Here is a 13,250-nt window from a genome sequence, read left to right on the forward strand (position 1 = left end):
CTTCACACTCTCTCTCCGCCTCTCAGTCTCTACTACCGCTTCATCCATTCCCAGACGTCCGATTTCAATCGGAATGGCCGCGACGCCGTGAATCACCACGACGGAGATTCCAGAATGTTCGAACGGCTCGTCACTCAGGTCCTTCACGGCTACCTAGGTCGCTACGTCAAGGATTTTCACAAGCACCAGCTCAAGATCACCATCTGGAACGGTGCGTTTCAATTCACTCGCGGTTTGATTATGTGTTATCTCAGCTTGAATTTGATTTTTTGTTTTTGAAAATTTCGTGATGGTTGAATTTGCAGAGGAAGTGTTCTTGGAGAACGTGGAGCTTAGTCTCGAAGCCTTTGATTATCTCCAGTTGCCTTTCGCTCTCAAACAAGGTACTGCTTTCACTTGAGAGTTCTAACTATACTGTAAATGTGTGGTGTGTGTTATGTATGGAGGTAAGGAGATTTCGTATCTGTAGGTTTCGATGGATTCGGTTAAGCAATGCTATGCGTGTTTTTGTTTGATAATTGAACAATTTGTCACTCTCACCGGCACTGGCACTTTTTCCGGATTCCGATAATGTTTCTGTTAAGAAACGCTACTGTGTGTTGTTCGGTGATGATTGAACAATTTGTCACTGTCACCTGCACTTGTGTTTCCCGGAGTCGGATGCTCTTTCTGTCTGATTCAACCATTTGTTGTGTTGCTACGGCGTTTAGAGCTTGAAAAACCTGTTCTGTTGTTCTTGTTCTGGAATCCTGCATGATATATTTTAATGAACCGGTGCATTGGAAGACAAGAATATGAATTCTTCACTGCATGCTTGTATACTGGTAACTCCAGCTGATCATTGATTTTACTGATAGGTCGGATTGGAAAAATAAGCATCAAAATTCCATGGAAAAAGCTTGGTTGGGAGCCCTTTGTAATTAGTTTGGAAAATGTCTTCCTATGTGCATCCCAGAGAGATGATGAAGAGGTAATATCAGTCTCTAATATCTTTCTGAATGCAATTGGATTTGACATGTAGAAGTCTTTGGCAATATATGGGAAACAAATGATACGTCAAAAGAGCTATCTGAAAAAATAAAATAAAAAAATAAAAAGAAAGAAACTAGCTATAAAGCCCCGAATTGATTTTTCAGAATATATGAAGTGTTCCTATGGAATATTAATTTCAGGATGGAAATAATTAAGGAAGTATACAAAAAGGATTAATTTAATTATAAACTCTGTTCTTAATTTGCAGTGGAGTTTGGATGAAGTTGAAAAACGAGAGTTTGCTGGAAAAAAGGCCAAACTTGCCGCTGCAGAGCTGGCCAAATTATCAAAACGTGTATGCGGTAAGCTTCTTCATGGCTCTTATCCTTGCTTTCTGAAAATATACTTGATTGCAATTTTTGTTTGAAGTACAGTTATTAACCATCTGTAGAAATGCCTAGAAAAGGAAAACTCCCTTATTAAAGAATTTTAAGTTGGGAGGGGTATTAGAATTACATTACAGGATGAACAAAGAACTTTGTTTACTGTATAAAATTCTAATTTGTTATTTACTTTATATTTCAATTTTACTTCTGTTGCTTTGTTTTTCCAGATATTTTGTTAGGTCAAGCTATATGATTCTTGACATTATCAAGTATCACATCTGATTTGAGGCATACATGCCTTTTGTTGGCTTTATTCTTATTTTATGAACAAGACTTTATTTGCACAACATGTAGAGTACAAGACATCGGTCAAGATTATTCCACTTCTAAAGAACAATTAAAGAGGCTCATGGAAGAAAGAAACTTTTGTTAGTATCATTATCCTCTTTCCTTTTAATTGTTAGGGAAGGTTGTTATCTGGTAGTCCTTTCAGAAACTCTCAACAGTGACCCTGTGATATAGCAGCAAGATTGAGTGCTGGTCCATTTTGTTAATGTTTACCAAGATTTATTGTGGTAATAGATGAGGCAAAACCTGATATTTTGTTGGATCAGGATGTAAGTCAATTCTCTGTGCGTGTGTGGGTTGATGGGTCTGGGGTGGGTGGAAAGAAATTGCAGGATTTTACTGGGTAGAGCTAGTAGCATATCCCAGTGAATTTCTTGGGGTAGAGGTTGGGTTTGGTTACTTCATGCACCTTGGTTTCTAGCAGATTCAGAAGGTGGACGAGAAGGCAGCTTCTCCTTAGGTTACGTTTTGTTACCGCTTGGAATGTGTACTTCCTGTATGTGGTAGTTGCTTATGTCGGGGATTCTCTCTCTCTCTCTCTCTTTCTCTCTCTCTCTCTCTTGTTAAGGTTTGAGTAATATCTACTCTGGGTTACTATGTTTGCATACTATTTTTGGTTTTGTCAGTACATAGGGTTGTTCTGTTTACAATAGGAAAACTGTTCAAATTGTTTCAACCTTCCCACTTTAGCTGTCACCTATCTTGTCTGTACACTTTCAAGGACAGGTTGCAATTATTTCACTCTTGACAATATCTCTTACTCTGACTGAAAATGTAATTCTCTCAGTACTGATGACAGTTCTAGATTTTCAGGGACTTACTGTATTAATCTTTTCGGAAGTAGTTTCAGCAAACTAAATTGAAACTGCTAGTATCTGATTTTATTAATTTATCATTATTTTCTTTTCTGCAGAAAATCAAGCTGGGTTTATATCAATAATTACTGTGAAGGTGACGTTGCTTTGTGATCATTTCTTGTTACATAAGCTAATCTTTAATCTTTGATTAATTTTTAAATAGCAGAAGTGATTTCACGTAATCATAGGCGTATATTTCCTTAATTTTTTCATGGGAATAAGTAAAATGAAAAGAGTTTAAAGGTTTATCTCAGTATCGCTGAACACGTGATAAATTTCAGTAGTTGCAAGTTTTACTGAAATACTGAACGTTAGTGATGTTCATTCTTTTTCCCACAGATTATTGACAGCATCCAAGTGTCAATCAGAGATTTTCATATCTTGTACCATGACAAGCTGAGTGGCTCGGTAAATTTCTTACTTTGTATAATTTATTTGTTTTTATTTTTGAGAGGAGAGGTTTTATGAAGCATTACGAAATGTGGGCAAGTAGTCCACAGACACAGAAGTTAACTGTCCTTCCATTATTTATTTTTCTTATCTGTAAACAACCTATTTATCATATTAATCAAATACTCTACTTGTAATTTGGTATTATAAGAGTAAAAAGCTTTGTGCAAAACCCTTATTTCTTGAATAGCAAAGAAGAACCTAATGCTATTCCATTTTTCCTTTTTTTTTTTTTTTTTTTCCAGGTATGTAATATTTTTGGTTTGAAGTTTTCCAGCTTGAGGACTATGAAGCAAAATCCTTCCTGGTAATTCGCAGGTTCCTCTAAAATAGTGGTAGTTTGGATCAATTTTCTTAATTGTCAATCTTCATATTTTACATTAGTTTTAATTCCCAAGTCTTGGATTAGGCATATAAACTTTCAAGTGTATTTTTTCAGTTATAATTGAGTAATTGGCCCATATTGCTTTCAACTACAACAGTAGCTAGAATGTCATAGGTTTGGTGATACCTTTTTGGAGTTGTAGTGGGGGCTGTAATTTTGGTAATTTGGATTGTATGGAATGGATGGATCTTTGAAGACTACGTTGAAGTTGGCTGGAGAGCCTTTAGTAGAATGTTAGATTCTTGTCAGCCTTGTGTGCTTCTGTACTAGCTAAAAGGAGTAAATTATCTCCTCCATTATTCTAGACTGAAAGGCTTCATTGGTTGTGTGTTTTATGCAGTGGTTTTTGCTTTGGTTGATCTCTTTCCATATATTGTTCTCCTATTCTTCTTTTTATTCCTTTAATCATTTTTCTCGTTGCTGTTCTTTCCACTTGTTTCGTGTTTCCGCTCCCCTCTTATGGATACAAGTTCATTCCTTGTCTAGAAAGGAAAGAGCTAGTATTTCTCAGTGCTGTTGCCTCTTAACATAAATAATACGGACTAGTTTGAAATTTTGGCAAATACAATGCTTGGTTATTTATTTTCTGTTAATAGGCCTAAAAGAAAATCTTTCAATTGCTTGTGCACTGCCATTTGTGCACCTTTTGTTTGGATAACAGATAGCTACCTACAAATAATATTAATGCCTTAGATAATAGCAGTGATTTGAGTCATTTGACCTGGGGTAATACAGCCACCCAGATATTGTCAGCCAATCCTAACCAACCCTAACCTGTGTCTCCAGTTGCCAACACATGAATTGAAAGAAAGAAAACAAAATCTGGTTAGGTTATCTTCCTCCCCGTCAATCAGTTCCTGTACTTAAATATCTTAGCAGCCATGGCACTTTTCCTCTAATTCTTCAATATCTGCTGGTGAAGGTGGAGAGCTCGCTTCTTGTTGCCGATGATGATGGCAACCCTTTCTCTGCAGTGTCATCTCCTTTCACATTTGACCTTTGCTTAGTACTCTGGGCCCTCATTGCCTTTGGATAACAGAGAATTAGAGTTGCATGCTGCAGAATTTCTTTTTCCTCCTTTCAGATATTGTTGATGATACATGTATGTACTCTGTAGTCTTTCTCTCTTCAAAGTTGTTCAATTATGAACTGGAGAAGTGGAACTGATGGGGACGAAGAAGAGTACCTTATCAGATGTAAATGAAAACAGAAAACAGTACACCTGTTGGAAAGTGAGAAAGGTTGTGGGAATGCTGACCGTATAGGGGCAGCTAAGTATTATTTTAGATGGTGGTACTGAACTATAAATTATAAGGTTGTGGTTCGAGTTATTGGGTTATAGATGTGGTTTGGTTGTGGCGTGAAGCTGTGATTGGTGCACATTGGTTGAAGTTAAGCGTGGGTTGTTGGGGTGCATTTTGACTGTTGTCTGATAACTTATACTTTGGATATGTTCCTATTACTGACTGATTGATTTGTGCTATGTGTGATGAAGTATGTATATTCTGTGGATACCATTGTATCTTATGCTCTTAATATCTTTTTTATTCTACTTGCCTAAGTGAGTTGTGCTGACTTATTGGCCATTTGTTGCCTTACACTTTCTTTTCTTCTACAGGTCTCTCTTTCTCGATAAGAAAAAAAAAAAAATATTCTCCTAAAAAACTTAAAAAAGAAACATTTTGTTCATTAACATATTCGTGTCCATAATATAACTATAGAAATGCTTGTTGAGGGTTGTGTCTTTGTGTTATGTGATTAGTTGTATTGCTAATGTTATTTTGGTTTTATTATTCTCTGATATCTCAGGTCAGTTGCAAAGGGAAGAGGGGCCCAAGTTAACAAAACTGTGGAGATTATGGGTTTGGAGTTTTATTGTGGCACACATGATGGGCCGGTGGAGTTGATGAATATGAACAATAGCGGGGACTCCACAGTATGGCAAGATACAAGATATGATGAGAAAAGATATAACAACTCTATACTGTCACCATGTGATGTTTCCATGTCACTTTTGGTATGAAACACAGTATTGGTTCAAGTTGTTAAACTTGCTGTTGTTTACTTTAGCTCTCTCTCTCTCTCTCTCTCTCTCTCTGTGTGTGTCAGCATTTGACACTTTTTTTTAGTCGTTGGAATTGTTATGAAGAAACTTTTGTTTCCTCACCATATAAAAGCTTTTAAGAACTTTACCTCTAACATCCATTCCTAACTGATTCCTCCAAAATATAGGATATCAACTGTCAGAATCCACTGCCATATTTTTAGAAAATGAGGAAAGTAATAGTAGAGATCACACTTTAAACCACCCAGTGTTCGAGTACAAACTGGATTTATAAAAAAAAAGCTATTGATATTTCGAATTTTGTGAGGCTTTGTAGAAAATAACATGATGTTTCATCTGTACTTCAGTACTCTTTTCGCTCTGTCTTGATTTCTAGAGTGAAAAAATAAACAATATGAGTTAACACGTATTATATATGTGTGTCTTCAGGAAATAATACTTTTGAATGGTGATAGGTTTTGTAGATTAGTTCCAAGGGAATAAAATTGGTAGTTTGTAGCACATGCCTCCCGGTTATACTGAAGTTGAGAGATACATGTTCTTTAATGCAGGTCAACAGATCAGGAGAGCTTGGTAGCAAAATTCCGCAGTACTCCGTCACCGCTGAGATAACTGACTTGGTTTGTAAATTGTCTCTGAGGTGTATGTTGAATTAATTTGATGGTTTACTAGCTTCTCATCTATCTTCATGATGTGCTGTCAGGTGATGTCCATAGATGAGGTTCAGTTGCAACAGATATTGTTTCTTTGGGATTATTTCTGTACATGTGAATTAAGAAATACGTAAGTTTTCTTTCTCTTACTATTTTCAGCTATTAGGTTTCTGACTGCTGGTATTGCTAAAGTAATATGTTTTTCGGGTACTTCACATTGGATCGTGAAAAGCTGTTATAATTTTGATGTATTTAGGCTTCTATGTTTAAATTATGTAGTTTAAGTGGTGTTTAATTAATCTCTTGTGATTGAACTGTAAAGGTATGGGCGTTACCGTCCCTGGAGTAGTCCGTTATCAAAAAAGGTGAAGGGTTGGCAAATGTTGTGGTGGCATTATGCGCAAGAATCTATCTTATCAGATGTGCGGAAGAGATTAAAGAAAACATCGTGGAGACACTTTGGACAGAGATTGTATGTTGAGTTTATACATACCTGTGCAATATAATCTAGTAAAATGTCAACAAGCAAACATTTACTCAGCTTTTACAATCACACACATGTTTCCTGATAAGTTTAGACAATCTCTGGATTTCCCAATAAGGATGCTTTTCTTGGAAACACTTTCCCGATAAGGACTAAATGTGTTTATTGGGTCAGTGTTCTGAACAAGTTTATACAATCTCTCTCTGTATGGGTTCCTGAACTGACAAATACGATTAGATAGTAGATACCTGTTTCTTATCAACCCTCCTTCTGTTTAACAATCTGGTATCTTTTTTAAACCAAAAGTATGTGAGATCTGGACTTTCACTAATAATTTCTGTTTCCTCTTTGACAGTTTTTTTATATTTCATTTGACCAGCAAGTTTAGGGCCCAAAAAACTCATAACTTGTGTGCTAGCTTTTAGTTTCCTCTAGTCATTATAGAGGCTGGAATCAAACAAAATAATGTTTTACATGCATAAGAAAATATTGTTGCCGTTATTATTTTGTGGGCATACATCTCTGGATTTAATGTTGCAGTATAAATTCCTGATTGCAGAAGCTCTTGTCGGAAGTATGTTAACCTTTATAAAACTAAGCTGGATTTTCTTCGCCATGATCAGGTGAGTGATATACTAGTTCCATTCTGGGGTTTCATTGTTTGAAAAAAACTGTGCACTTATGGCTACTTTGGAAATGTGTCAATAGCTGTACATTTGTTATGTTTTCTATTCCCTATGGCCCTTTGTTTTATGTGGAGGCTAGGGCTAAGGCACTGATGGAAGAAAACTTGTCTAAATGAGAGGGCCAATGATAGCATTGTTTCCGGATTTCCCCACTTTATGCCACTATGCTGGGACCAATAGTAAAAGGCCTTACAAATTGGTTTACTTGCATCTCTCCACGTTAATCCAATAATTGGTGTACGTGACCATATAATCTTATATCAGTTGTACTTCAAGTTCTGACTCTTGACGTGGATGTGGTTAACCTGAACAATGTCATTGTTTAAAAGATATAGCGGAATCAAAACACCAAAATGAAAAGATGACCAGCATTTTTACATAAGAGATGAACTGGTTCACCTGTAGATTGTATAAAGATGTGATAGTTGTCGTTACATAACTCACACTATGATAGTTGTCGTTACATAATTCACACTATGATAGTTGAACTTGACAAAAACATGTTTGTGCAGCCTAGTCTTTTTCTTCTCCACCTGAATATGTTTGCAACTATTTAGTAATAATTAATAAAATTTAACAAGATTGTACTGGGATAATAGTATGCATGTCTGATATGTATCAACATCCTGCACACCAAAATTATTACTTTTCATACTGATTTTTGTTCCCTTTCCTTTGTACCAGTTTTGTATGTTGGTTATTATCTTTTTGATGAATGCAGTATTGAACTTCTCTTAGTTAGTTACACCATATTTTTGATAATCAGCCAATTGATGAAAGTACTCGATGGGAATTGGAGCAGATGGAGAAAGAATTAGACATAGATGATATTTTAAGTTACAGGTCCGCTGCAGAATGTGAGTTGCAGGTATGTGTTGTATTCTTGTGCAGGCTAGGATACAATTAAGTGTATTGTATCACGTTCCATTACATGTAGCCATCTTTAGTGCTGTGAAAAGGTCATGAAATTTTTTGCCTGTCAGTAAGGCTAGATGTTTCTAATTTAATGTGGCTGCAGGAGATGTTGGTGAACACTTCAACTGGAAAATCCCGTGGATGGCTGAACTGGCTATCTCTTGGTATGCTTGGTGCTGGAGGAACAGAGAATACGGATCAATTTTCTGGGGCTGTTTCTCTTTCTGATGCAGCTATTAAGGTACTTCTCGACCAATTAGGTAGTGGAAAACAAGATTATTTCTAAATTTAAACACCTTCCTCTTGTTGTGTGTACAGGATATATATGAGGCAACCGAGTTCAATCCTCCTATTTTATCCAATGGGGTTGCTCCAACAAATGATGAGATTGATATATGTGCACTCCAGTTCAACATTAATCGGATTTCTGCAACACTACGTAACATGTATGAGTGCCTATTTTCAGTACTTCATCTGGCTAAAAGAGATCTAAGTGACTAAATGGTTAAATAATTGGCTAGAGTTTGTCTCTGCATTTTTTTTGAGCTTGGCCCGAGTGAAGCTCCAGAAGAGCTTGATAAAACTTAGGTGAAGCTGGATAGAGTAGGCTGTTATTTTCTCATGTGCTTTTCACTCATAAGCTTACTGTCAACTACACCGCAATCTGAAACTTGGATCTCTCCCATCAGAAAACTCTTATCTTGATTGCTGAACTAAACAATAGTTGGTGAACTTAACTAGTAATATTCCTAATTGTGCAGGGAAATCTTCTTTTGCTAGACAGTCTGACTTAAGATGCTGCCAGACAGTAAATCTAAACCATTAGGCTCTTCTTAAAATATGTGCTTGAAATTGACAAACTAACATATCATATATCTTGAAAAGAGGACAATACCCTGTTCATGGCATCTAAACCTAACCCTTGGGTCACATATTGTGGTTTTGTCAGATTAAATGTAATATTGATTGTACAAATGAATTATCCAAACAAATGAGAAATAGATAAGGGTTCGTGCAGTTGATTTGGAGAGGTAGTTATTGTCCCTTAGCGGTGTTATTCTGAATCATAAGACCAGTTTAACTGCTTAGGAAAACTTGTTTGCCTTTTCTTATATTTCTCTAGGTAATGATTTTATGTTGATCAAATAAAATTGCCTGCAGTGTTGCCGCCTTTCTGTTCCGGTCACTACTTCTTTTGCTGTTAACAGAATGTAGTTATTTTGGGTGGTTTGATTTTTCAGGAAGTATGGCCAAGAAATTGCAGAGTTGATGTTGAATGGGGTGACTGTAGAGTGCAAATTTAGGGAAGAATCTGCAGCCATTGTCGCCATTGTGAAGTCAGGGGAGATGGTTTATCCTTGTAACAAGAAAATCATTCTGCATTTGCAAGGGGTTAGTAGTTTCTATTTTTTCCTCATCTTTAATCTAGCAGTTAATATCATTTCCTTTTTCTTATGGAAATCTGCAGACATGCTCTTCAATTGGACTCTGACTTTCAGCGGTAAATGATCTGTTAAGTTAGGTATTAAGTGATTCTGTGAAATCCAAGGAGATATTTAATGGTCTTAAGCACTTAAAAATACTCAATTTATTAAGAAATACCAAATTGCATGCAATTCGCTTTCAGAATCAGGTCTTAGGGTGTTGGTACTGTTTCTTGTAGCATACATTGTATGTATTTCGAGAGTTTTGGTCTCCAAACCGTTACGGAGATGCTTGACTGGCTGGCTGTTCTTTCGACAATGTAGCTCGAAGAGCAGTGGTCATTGACCGAGAGACTCAAGTACCTTTATGAAGTTAATTTTAGTAGAGGATCAGTTCCTGTGATCAAGTACCTTTATGAAGTTAATTTTAGTAGAGGATCAGTTCCTGTGATTGACCTTCTTTATTTTCAGCCTAATAATGAGACGAACGAAGTGGAAAACGAGAATCCTTCCTTTAGATTGCAGGTGGATGTATCATCTGATCTCGAGGCTGAATTGTCCATTAAGGTGCTATTACCCTCTACTTTTATGATCTACCAATTATTGTCAATGATCCCTCTCCTTCAGGAATTCTTTATTGATAAATGTTGTATTGGAACACTTCTACACAGGGGATGCTTCAACCATTAGAAGTCACCATTGATGCAGAATTTTTCTTAAAGTTGATGGATTTTCTTGGAGCGTTAAAAACCATTGAAAGTCAGCATGGAAGGGTAAGAGTTGGTTTCTATTATTTCCCAGAGTTTTTGTTTTGTTTTTCGTTGGCCACTGTTTTGAGACTGTATATGCCCTTTGATTTTTTTTGTTCACATAAAGTTGGCCTGGAAGGTAAGAGTCAATTATGATCTGTAGGCAAGATGTGATGCACATATTAGATTATGAATTTGTTCATCTGTTTAACTGGAGGAGTATTATCTGGGTAAATTTGGTCGGAAGAAATTGACATAATAGTTGCACTTTCCCTTACTTCCATTGCACAATGCTTATATTTTCTCTTGATAGAAATTTTGAATAATCATACCCAATTTGATAGGAGAACCTAGGCCCCTGGTTAGTAATTAGATCTGGTTACTGGTAATTAAATAAATATTTTTATTATTTTCTGTACTCATATCTTATATTAGTTCTTTCTTGACCTTTGGGGGTTTGTGATATGTCCTGCTTCAATTTTTGTTTTGTTTTGCACAGTATATGTTATTGAGAACTAATAACCATCTTCTAACCTTTTATGACAAGAAGGATAAATTGAGGGATGAAATTGGCACCCCTTTTTAACAAACCACACCTCCCTCCCATTGTTCCACTGTACATGTACAGGGAGAGGGGTTGGGGTTGTAAAGTTAAAACCAAAAGACAGTGCTTACCTTTCTTTCAATATCTGTTTATTCTCATTTTAATACCTGATAATATGATCTGCTGCAGGTCCTTATGTCACTAAATGGGATAGAAAATGTCAATGGTCGACTGCTATCAAAAGCTGAGTAAGTTTTCTTATTGCCTGCCACTCGCAATGTGTTATTTGTCTCGACCCTCCATGCTTGTTTACTCCCATGATTGTGTTTAGTTTTACAAACTCATTTATGTTATTTGCTTATGTTCTGTTATTCAATGCTTTGTTGCTTGCAGATACATTTTATCACGTCATAGGAAAGTGGTGTGGGATGTTACTATTTTCAATATCGTCATAAATGTTCCTTGGAGAGATTCAACGTCCGATCCACATAACTTGGTAATCATGTTGATTAACAAAATACTGTCAATATCTTCATATGTATATTATTGTTCTTTTTGTTTTGTCATCAGTGACCATAACGTATTAATAAGAGGAAAATAGTAGAATAACATTTGCATGATTATGGGCTAACCAATCTAATCCAGCTTCTTTAAAAACACCCTCCTCCCTATCTAATGTAATTGGATGAAGAAGAAATAAATTGTTTCCATTTAAGGCTCACCTCCACTCATAATAGGCTAGTGCAGAAAACTGCAAACGGTTTTTCATTGAACCACATCAAATGCATTGGCCCTGTTATCAGCAATGATCTAACTTACAACAAACTTCCCAAGCACTTAACCTTGCAAATCATGGAGCTAGATGAGGAAGAACAAGATGAGTTCCAACTCAAATTCTCGGATTCTCCTCGTATCATAACCAATAACTTACACAAAGAAGTCAATACAAAATATACTAACCAAAACTTTGGTTGGCTCCAAGACCCAAATAATCTTTCACCAGGTTGTTATCCATACCTGTGTTTTGTGAGGATAATGCTAGATAGTTGATATCTTAGATTTTATAATAAGCTTGATTTTTCTGTTCTCTTTATAATGCAAAATTTTACAGGTTTTGGAAGCAGGCTCTCTTCTTTTCAGGACTAAATGTGATCTAAGATCTAAGCCATCAGATTTCGAGGAGCAATTTTATACACTGAAAAACTTCTTAACTTCAGTTTCCAGCTGTAATATTTCTCCTTGTGTCCAAATTCAAGATCTCTATGATCACTATGAGGTGAAGTTAAATGAATTTGAGGTTAGGTTCTGTCAGAGACTTTGTACCGTTTTTGGTTTTCTTAAACTTTTGAGGATCAAATGAGTAACGATAAATTTACGTGCAGTTGAAGGTAATGATACCTTCTCATTCTTTTCCAATTTCTATCTTGGAGAAAGTTAGTGCTTCTGTCTCCTTTGCATTTTGCTTGATCCAAGATGAGTCAATACTGAAACAGTTGGAGGTAAGACAGTTTTAAGTATTAACTAATAACTTTTAATTCCATTTAGCAATTGTGAAATTTAGGATGCATAGGAATGATATGTATGTGGTTCTCAGTTCTTCTTTTGATCGCAGGCTTGTGTCATTGTATCATCACTTCATGCTCATTTTTCTCCATCAATATATGCTGCCATTCTGGGATTGATAGCATATCTAGGTGCTCTGCAATTGAAGTTTGATTCTCTACCCTTGGAAACTATTGATTCGCTTGATGCCACGTCAAATGGATTAGGGACCCCTGTTTTTGGTTTCTCTACCAATATCAAACTGGAGACAGTGAAGATTGAAGTTGAACTGGAAAATGAGCAAGAAAACAGCTCGTCAATCATGCTTAAATTCCAACAATTGGACATCGGGTATTTAGCTTTCTCATTTTTGTTAGTGCATACATTTAGACTTGTCTCAATGAATCACTTTTGAAATAGGAGAATTGAATGCACCTGCACCTTTTAACATTCAATAGGTTAAATAAACTTGTAGCATGATTGCATGCCAGAGATGCTAGACCATAATTTTGATTCTTTATTGTTCATCTTTTTGCTTGAGAAGTATAGTCATGGTGTTCATGGACTTATCCATCCTACCGTTAATTTTCTTCCTATTTTCTTAAACGGCATATGTCAAAAAAAGTTTGTCTTGCATGGAGCATTTAATCTGTAAAGAACTGTTGCTGATAATGAAGTTGTTGCTCTATCATATTATTCTGTTTTGGCTTCTTTTTGGGTTGTTTGGTGGGAAAAGGACAGCTGTAAAGATATAAAGGAAGAGGTGACTGTTATGTTTCTGTGGGGATTT

General features: G+C 36.1%; 1 protein-coding gene across 1 annotated transcript in view; it reads left to right on the plus strand.

The window, feature by feature from the left end:
• The window catches only part of LOC101298156, a 28,203-nt gene continuing 14,953 nt past the window's right edge, over positions 1 to 13,250 (plus strand). The window contains exons 1-23 of the mRNA XM_004305737.1: positions 1 to 211; positions 306 to 383; positions 858 to 970; positions 1,241 to 1,334; positions 2,620 to 2,657; positions 2,903 to 2,971; positions 3,259 to 3,320; positions 5,208 to 5,415; positions 6,015 to 6,083; positions 6,167 to 6,246; positions 6,439 to 6,588; positions 7,160 to 7,223; positions 8,053 to 8,154; positions 8,305 to 8,442; positions 8,520 to 8,647; positions 9,443 to 9,593; positions 9,950 to 10,192; positions 10,297 to 10,398; positions 11,108 to 11,166; positions 11,312 to 11,414; positions 12,030 to 12,215; positions 12,301 to 12,417; positions 12,531 to 12,811. Coding sequence (XP_004305785.1) covers positions 115 to 211; positions 306 to 383; positions 858 to 970; positions 1,241 to 1,334; positions 2,620 to 2,657; positions 2,903 to 2,971; positions 3,259 to 3,320; positions 5,208 to 5,415; positions 6,015 to 6,083; positions 6,167 to 6,246; positions 6,439 to 6,588; positions 7,160 to 7,223; positions 8,053 to 8,154; positions 8,305 to 8,442; positions 8,520 to 8,647; positions 9,443 to 9,593; positions 9,950 to 10,192; positions 10,297 to 10,398; positions 11,108 to 11,166; positions 11,312 to 11,414; positions 12,030 to 12,215; positions 12,301 to 12,417; positions 12,531 to 12,811 — 2,732 coding nt within the window. The 5' untranslated portion in view covers positions 1 to 114. The remainder of the gene's footprint in view (positions 212 to 305; positions 384 to 857; positions 971 to 1,240; positions 1,335 to 2,619; positions 2,658 to 2,902; positions 2,972 to 3,258; positions 3,321 to 5,207; positions 5,416 to 6,014; positions 6,084 to 6,166; positions 6,247 to 6,438; positions 6,589 to 7,159; positions 7,224 to 8,052; positions 8,155 to 8,304; positions 8,443 to 8,519; positions 8,648 to 9,442; positions 9,594 to 9,949; positions 10,193 to 10,296; positions 10,399 to 11,107; positions 11,167 to 11,311; positions 11,415 to 12,029; positions 12,216 to 12,300; positions 12,418 to 12,530; positions 12,812 to 13,250) is intronic.

Source organism: Fragaria vesca, linkage group LG6, assembly GCF_000184155.1.
Source record: "Fragaria vesca subsp. vesca linkage group LG6, FraVesHawaii_1.0, whole genome shotgun sequence".
NCBI classification, from domain to species: Eukaryota; Viridiplantae; Streptophyta; class Magnoliopsida; order Rosales; family Rosaceae; genus Fragaria; species Fragaria vesca.